The 7,521-nt window shown below is 64.4% G+C and overlaps 3 protein-coding genes across 3 annotated transcripts in view; 1 reads left to right on the top strand and 2 right to left on the bottom strand.

The window, feature by feature from the left end:
• MNEG_1831 (hypothetical protein) overlaps window positions 1–1,551 on the bottom strand; it is a gene marked incomplete at both ends in the record, with an annotated part of 2,409 nt that extends 858 nt beyond the window's left edge. The window contains 2 exons of the mRNA XM_014049692.1: window positions 306–479; window positions 721–1,551. Coding sequence (XP_013905146.1) covers window positions 306–479; window positions 721–1,551 — 1,005 coding nt within the window. The remainder of the gene's footprint in view (window positions 1–305; window positions 480–720) is intronic.
• Window positions 1,552–3,382: 1,831 nt separating this feature from the next.
• On the top strand, window positions 3,383–4,782 carry MNEG_1832 (hypothetical protein; the record flags this gene model as incomplete). Its single annotated transcript, XM_014049693.1, has 2 exons — window positions 3,383–4,351; window positions 4,654–4,782. The coding sequence occupies 2 exons, from the start codon at window positions 3,383–3,385 to the stop codon at window positions 4,780–4,782; spliced, it is 1,098 nt and encodes a 365-aa protein (XP_013905147.1).
• Window positions 4,783–5,924: 1,142 nt separating this feature from the next.
• The window catches only part of MNEG_1833 (Glutamyl endopeptidase), a gene marked incomplete at both ends in the record, with an annotated part of 2,415 nt that continues 818 nt past the window's right edge, over window positions 5,925–7,521 (bottom strand). Inside the window, 2 exons of the mRNA XM_014049694.1 lie at window positions 5,925–7,002; window positions 7,236–7,497. Of these exons, the coding sequence (XP_013905148.1) occupies window positions 5,925–7,002; window positions 7,236–7,497 (1,340 nt within the window). The remainder of the gene's footprint in view (window positions 7,003–7,235; window positions 7,498–7,521) is intronic.

Raw genomic sequence — 7,521 nt, forward strand, 5'->3', positions numbered from 1 at the left:
GGGGCGGCGGAGCGGGAGACTTCATTTTGGGGGCAGCGGAGGCATGAGGGCGGTACTTTGGAGGGAGGTCCCCGACCCGTGACAGGATGGCCGCTTCTGTCAATCAGGCGGCTCGCACACACAGACCCTGGCGGCTTTCAATCAGCACTTCGCCCCCCTTTTCGGACTCGTACATGCGCAGGGGCACTTCCTTGCTCACACCCCCAAGAGGGCACAGCGTCCCCTGTTACCCCACTATCCCCCCCCACCCCCAGTAACACCCTACTGCACACCGTTCTGAATTGATGGTCGATGGGGTGATAGACCGTGTGCGCGCGGTACAGCGGCACGGGCACGACGGCCTTGTAGGCGGCCAGGAGGCTGTTGAGCATGACCTGCTGCAGGTCGCTCCCCGCGGACATGCCCACGCCGATCAGGCCCCGCATGTTGCCGACCGCCGACGTGACGTGCATGGTCTCGAGCCGCCCCTTGCTGGTCACCTGGGGGTTTTGCAACGGGTGTGGAGTTGCGTTCACATTCGGTTTCTGTGCTCCCACCCTTCACAACAGGGGCGCCCCAAGGGCGCGTGCAGGCTGCATGCACCACGGGGCCCCAGCCCCACAGGCAACAGACAACCGCATCCTGCCATCACCGTCATCGACCCCTACGTCTCCCTCTCGCCCAAGCATGAGCGCCGCCCCAAGCCTTAGTGCCGCCCCGCGGGGCGCCAAGGCGGCGCACCTTGACCGTCCGCCGCGCGTCAAGCAGCAGCTCCTCCCACGGCGCGTCAAACGTTAGGTGCTTGAGCTCAGACGGCAGGGTGCTCTTCTCGATCAGTTCGCGGGACACCAACGAGTACTGCAGAGCGTCCTCCTCCGGCGCCCCGTCGATGGCGCGCGGCAGGGGCCCGGGCCTGGGCAGGCCCGGCCCGTTTGAGGGCTCCGGGTTGTTGAGGGGGTGGTGCGACTCCCAAGGGTCGTACGCCAGGAGCGCCGCCTGCGCCTGCGCCGCCGGCAGCGCCGCCAGCGGGGGGCAGTTGGCGCGCAGCCGGCCGAGCGGCTGGGGCCGCTTTCGGGAGAAGGAGGAGGGGCCGCCGCGGGGACCGCGGCCGGTCCCAGAAGAGGCGCCGCCGCCGCTGTATGGAGGCCGCCCGCCACGCGCTCTGGCGTAGTGGCGTGCGCCAAAGCCACCAAAGCTGTGCAGCTGCTGGTTGCACAGCCGCGCTTGCGCCGGCCATGCTGCAAGCGCATGCTGCTGCTGCTGCTGCTGCTGCTGTTGCTGCTGCTGCTGCTGCGGGCTGGGCCGCAAACGCCACGGGTGCCTGCCGAGCCGACACGAGCCATCCTGGCAATTGTCAGTTATGGTGGCGGCGTCTCTGCTTGAGCAATAGAAGCGCGGGGACGGCGCCGCGTCAAACCCGCCGAGAAACACCCCTGAAGTGGAAGGGGAGCACTCGAGGCTGCTCTGCAGTCGCTGCAGTCGCTGCAGCAGCAGGGCCGCGCTTGCTGCCTCCAGCTGCGGCAGCCCGCCACCGCTGCTCCCAAACAAGCTGGCGCATCGCGCCAGCCACATTGTTAGTATTGACTCGGCAAGGGCGAGAAAGTGTCAAAGGCACATGCGAAGCAGATCTGAGACAAAAAAAGTCGTGCTTAGCAGTTTGCTGAGGGCGTGAATGGCTGTTAAATAATGCAATCAGTAATTCCTCAGCTCTCAGACCCGCAGAATTCGAGTCACGAGTTGGTGGGGTGCCTATTAGTGATGACGATCTGGACGTTGTGTGCATACAGAATCAGCGAAAGGCACAATGTTCGACCAAAACAAGCACCACGGCCATGTATTAGCCCTGTAACCTGTCTAGTAGCCGCAGACGTGTCCTGCGCCCCTCAATGATTTGCCGTTGACCTCCTGAGTCAAGGTCGATGATGTCAGTGCATTGTTGCTGGCGCAGGTCTGCCTCACGGCCCACCCTTTGTGCGAATAGTATGCCTAGAGTCTGGCCTCATTGCGCATTGGCAGACGGAGCCCGTCCTGGATGTGTGAGGCAGCAGCGTGCCATCGCCAGCCGCCTCTCACATCCAGCACCCCTCTTGATTGCTTGCGCCGAGGCAGCCCCCGAATGTCACCAAAGCAGCTAGTGGCATATTTGCTGCGCTGCGCTGTGCACAACCCTTTTCCAAGTGTTCTTGCGTTCGCTGTTTTGGGGGGGGTCAAAGCTGCCAGGATAGCTGTCGTAGCTAGGCCGTTCCAGCCGCTGTCCTGATTTAGCCACAAAAACGGGGTGTGTTTCATGGCAGGCAATCTCACAGGTGTGTCGCTGTGCCGTGAGGCAGCATCCAAAATGTGCGCCGCCTGGTGTGCTGGTGTGGGTCGTCACCAGTTGCGTCACTGCATAACGGCGACCAGCTCCTCCTGGCTAGAGACTGAACGCTTGCATGCCTGCAAATTCAGCTACCACGACAAGATGATAGCGCTCTCGTATTGTTTCACATCGTAAACAGCGTTGTCAGTTTCCCGCGCTCACCAGGGCGGCGACAATCACTCGCAACGGAGAGGAAACCGCGATTGTGCCATTAATAAAGGAAAATTGGTAAGATAAGTCATTCTATCAGGTTAAATTGAACAGAGAGACAGCAGGAGGCCGTGATACCACCAAAGCGTCGCCATGGCGCCCGTGCTACGTCGACAGGGCAGTATGTGGGCCTGTGCGTTGGTCATCATGATAACAGGTGCAAAATCGGGGGTTTTAGGGCGACACACGCACCCAGCTGCAAATGTCACTCGCTGCTTGGGCAGGTGTGCTTCAACGCCGCCGGTGGTGTTGCGAAACGCTCTCACCCTTGCTCTCCTCGCTCACCTCTGCCCAGGCTGTCTGCCCACTGGATGGGCAGCATGCCCAGAGGCCTGCACGTTGTCAGTGAAGCCTGTCTGCGGGGAGGACGGTATGCCGTACATATCTGCATGCGTCGCCGCATGCGCCGGCGTTCGGGTGCTGCGGGAAGGATACTGCACCAAAGGTAAGGGAGTTTGGGCACTGGGTGCCAGACCAAAGCAAAGCGCGCTTTGCACTGCAGTGTACAGGAAAAATTGCACCTATCGGCGCCAAACCTGCAGCAGACGGCAGGCGAAGCAGCTAGTGCGGGGAGCGTCAAGCTGTGCAGGGGACGACACACAAGTCACACCGTCACGTGCACACGCACACTTGCACCTTCAGTCTCACCAGACTATGAAGAAGACAGCTGCGTGACTGCCGCCTCGCTGCTCGGCCCACGCCATCTCCGCCACCCCTCCCCTGTCGCCACCCGCGCCACCCCACCCCGCTGCAGACAAGCACGCCCTGAAATTCAGCCTCCCAGAGAAGCACCTGACCCACAAGGAGCGCGCCGCCGTCGTGACCCGAGACACAATGGAGCGGTTCAAAGCGTCCGGCTTTGCCTACCTGGGCCGCGTGCGGCTCGCCGAGGCGCCGGCGCGGCCGCGCAAGGAGGCAGCTTTTGTCAGCCGCGCCGGCCCGCCCCAGGCGGCGCAGCGGGCCAACGGGACGGGCGAGGGCCGCGCCGCCGTGTCGCCCGGTTGGTCGACGACGAGCGACAAGCACGTGCTGCGCTACACCCCCTCTGGGGACGTGTACTACTCGCGGCTGCCGGCGGCGGCCTACAAAGACCCGCTCCGCCTGCCCCCGACACTCCCGCCAGCGACGTCCCCCTACGCCCCGTCCTCCCCCTACGCGCCCGCCGCTGCCGGCCCCCTCCCCGGCGCAGCCGCCTTCGCGACAGACGCGCCCGGCGCGATGGAGGCTTGGCCGCCGGCCGCCGCAGGCACGTGGGCAGCGCGGGGCCTGAGGATGATCATCGGCGCAGACGAGCGCGCGCCGTGCGGCCAGCCGCCCAAGTTCCCCCTGACGGCGGTCGGCGAGCTCGAGTTTGTGACGCAGGGCCAGGACTACATCTGCTCCGGCGCCCTCGTGCGCCGCGACCGTGTGCTCACCGCCGCGCACTGCGTCTGGTCAATCGCCGAGCGCACGTTTGTCAAGGGCGTCGCGTTCTCCGCTGGCCGCTTCCGCACCGACGGCGGCGCCGTCGTCTCGCCGTTCGGGTCGCAGCGCTGGCGGCACGTCACGCTCATATCCGACCTGCCGAGCGTGAGCGTCGCGGGGTCTGACCTGGCGCTGATCGAGCTTGATGCCGAGGTCAGCCACGAGGCCGGCACCCTGGGCGTCGACGCGAGCTGCGGGCCGCGCGAGGCGCGCGGGCTGACGGTCGCGACGGCGGGGTATGCGTCGGACAAGTACAACGGGCAGTGCGTGACGGACAGCTGCCGCGTGGCGTGGGCCTGCGGTGCGGACGCGACGTCGCACACGTGTGACACGTACATGGTGAGGAGGGTTTGGGGGCTGGCAACTGGCATGTGAGGGGCCAAGGACGGGTTGCGGGCGCAGCTGTAGCGGCTGATGGCGCGTGCTGTGCTGGTGCCTGCTGCCCTTGACGCTGGCTGGTTGGGCAGCCGGCGTCGCCGCACGCGGCTTACTGGCTCTCGTCGGGAGCTCGCAGTTTTCAAATGGCGCTGGAAAGGCAGCCGTTCACGGGGGCCCGGCTGCCATGTTTAGCTACATAGTTCCCTGGTTTGTTGGCTGCTGACAGGCATTCCGACCCACCGCGCCCGCCCTCTATGATGCAGGGCCAGAGCGGCAGCCCTTTCTGGGACGAGCACAACATGGTGCGCGGCGTGCACGTGCGTGGAATGCCAACGGTCAATGAATTTTCAAACGTCAACGCCCAGACCCTCCGCGCCATCCTCCTCAAGTGATGGCTCGTCGCTTTGGGGGCAACAGAAATGTTGCAGTACCACCTTGGACAATCAGGCCCTCCCTTGAGCCGATCTCTTCCTGCCATTTAGTGATTGTTAGTTGCTTCAACCGCCTGCACCCAGCCCAGCCACAATAAGACTCATGCGCACTGAAACTGTGTGCTGTTGTTGCCCATGCAGCAACGTGTCTCTGGCGCTGTTTATAAAGCTGCACAAGCGCTGTTTGCAAGAGCTGCTCAGCCGCATTGTGGACACAGAGTTGATGCAGTGTGAGTATGGGTTGCTGCAATACTCGCAATCCTTTTCAACCCAATAACGCACCTCTGTGTTGGTGGCTGTGCGCACAACATTTGATTGTAAAACCTAACTCCCCTGATTGCTGGCTCATGCTGCCGTGCCTGCGGTAAGCAGTGCACGCTGCCGTGCAACCTCGCACATTCACACCAGCAACGTGCGTGCAGTCGGTCCGGCTGGTGCTGGCAAGCCTTTGATTCACTCTCCACATCAGGATGTTTACTTGGGCAGCAAACATGTGTGAGCTGGGTGCCAGCTGGATGTGTGCAGAGAGATCAAGAAGTGAGCCTGACCAGCGTGCCCCAAGAGGTGGGTGCAGCTCTGGCGGCCGAGTGGTGCGTTCAAGGAAGCAAGCTGCATGTTTCAGCAGCAGCTGCCACGTGTTGCAGTGGCACAACAAGTTATGGTGTGTGAGTCTGCATGGATGGTGTTGGGGTGGCCAAGCCAAGCGTCTTGGCATTGCCAACACAGCACCTCAAGCGGGGACCATCCAGCGGATGCAGAGACCACAGGGCCACGCAGGGCGCCCAGGGAGGAGAGTCCAGCAGGGTTGTTGCACGCAAGACTCACGTGTGATGTGCATTCGCCACAGTGCATTTAAAAGGATGCTCCTCAACTAATTCAAACTCATGCGCCACCCGCCCGATGGAGCCGGCCGCGCCGTCACTGGAAAACCAAACGTGTGCATGACGCCTACCCCAAACTTCGCTGCCGTGCAGAAGGGCGCCGGACGCGAGCTGTTTGCAGGCACCGGCAGGCTGGCTGCGGAACTGCAGCAGTGCCTGCCGGCTGGAGCGCATGCCAGCCAACTAAGGGCCCCAGCTTCCTAGGGCCAGCCTGCCGGGCCGTCACCACCTCGCAATCGCGTTGACCAGGAAGTGAGTCAGCGTCGTCGCACGGTTGCGCGCCTTGCCCTCCACGCCGGCGACGTGGATCAGCCGCACCCGGTTCTTGCCGTCCCACAGCGGCGACCCGCTCATGCCCGAGTACGTGTCGCACAGGTGGGGGTTCGTGGGCTTGTCGCAGTCCAGGGCGCGCTGCTGGCAGGTGGCTGCCATGCAGGTGCCCGACGCCTTGTCCTGGGGGTAGCCCGCCGTCGTCAGGTGCAGGTGGCGGCCGCAGCCCGACGCGACGCCCATGTAGCCGGTCAACGACCCCAGCGGCTTTGCCAGGGTGACGACCGCCACGTCCCAGGTGGAGGGGTCCCTTTTGAATGAGTCAAACACGGTCACGCTCTTCCAAGGCACGACGCCCCAGGGGTTGACGATGCGCCCGCCCTCGCGGTAGCGGCCGGGCGCGTAGTTGAGGTTGAAGTAGAAGGCGCCCCGCTTGATGTTCCAGACGCAGTGCCCGGCGGTGAGCACCTTGTCGGGCGCGATGAGGGTGCCGGTGCACACATAGAGCCCCGTGCTGTCCACCACCTGGATCTGGCCGATGGCGGTGTAAGGGAAGCCCCGCTGGCACTCGGTGCGGTCGTCGCCGCCGACAAGCTCATGCAGCGCGCGCCCCGCAGCCTGCAGGCGGCGCGACGCGCCGGTGGCGGCGGGCGCGGAAAGTGATGCGGCGGCATCCGCCGGCTGCTGCTGCTGCTGCTGTTGCTGCTGCTCGGGCTGCTCAGGCTGCTGCTGCTGCTGGTCCTGCTGATGCGGCTGCGGCTGCGCAGGCCCTGTGAAAAACGCCAGGAAGTCCGCCAGAAGGGTCTCAAAGCGGCGCCTGTCCCGCTTCCCCTTGAGCTTGGGCAGCAGCAGCATCGTCTTGGCCGCGCCGTTCCCGTGGGCCGTGGTGTTGCGCACTGTGCCAAGGCCGAGCGACGCCGCGAACTGCAGGAGCGTCGCGTTGCCCTCGATAGGGGCGAGCGGGCGCGCGTGGTTCATCCATGGCGGCATGTAGCCTTCGATCTTGAACGGCTTGCTTGGGACGTGCAGGCTGTGGTGTGTTGGAGGGGGGAGGTCAAGTGGGCAGCGACGTGGCGGTGTTGTTGTTGCAAGGGAGGCTGATGTAAACGAGCGCACGCATACAACAGTGCCTAATCTTGGGGTGCCTGTCTTGCTTTCACTTGTCGCCGTGCCCACTCTGTCTCTGGCCTAAAAAGCGCAGCAGCCCCAGGTGCTGCCCCTGCACAACTTCAGTGCGCAGGCCCTCCCCCCCTTCAAGCGCACCTTGCAGTGTACATGTCACCCTCCGCGGTGCACCTCACGGCCTTGACCCTCCAGTTCCCCTTGTCGTCACGCTCGGGCAATGGCTGCTCGTCGGCTGGCTCCGGGTGCGGCCCCATCTCGTGGGCCAGGCGGGTGCGGCCGAGGTAGCGGAACCCCTCCTCAACAAACGCGGTGAGGACGGACGCCGGCACAGTGCTGTTGCCGCCGGCGGACTCCGCGCCGGCGGGGCCGGGGTGGGCGCTCATGAACGGGGGCGTCTTGCCTGGGGGTCGTGTGGGGCGGGGGG

Source organism: Monoraphidium neglectum (genome assembly GCF_000611645.1).
Source record: "Monoraphidium neglectum strain SAG 48.87 unplaced genomic scaffold scaffold00192, whole genome shotgun sequence".
Taxonomy (NCBI): Eukaryota; Viridiplantae; Chlorophyta; class Chlorophyceae; order Sphaeropleales; family Selenastraceae; genus Monoraphidium; species Monoraphidium neglectum.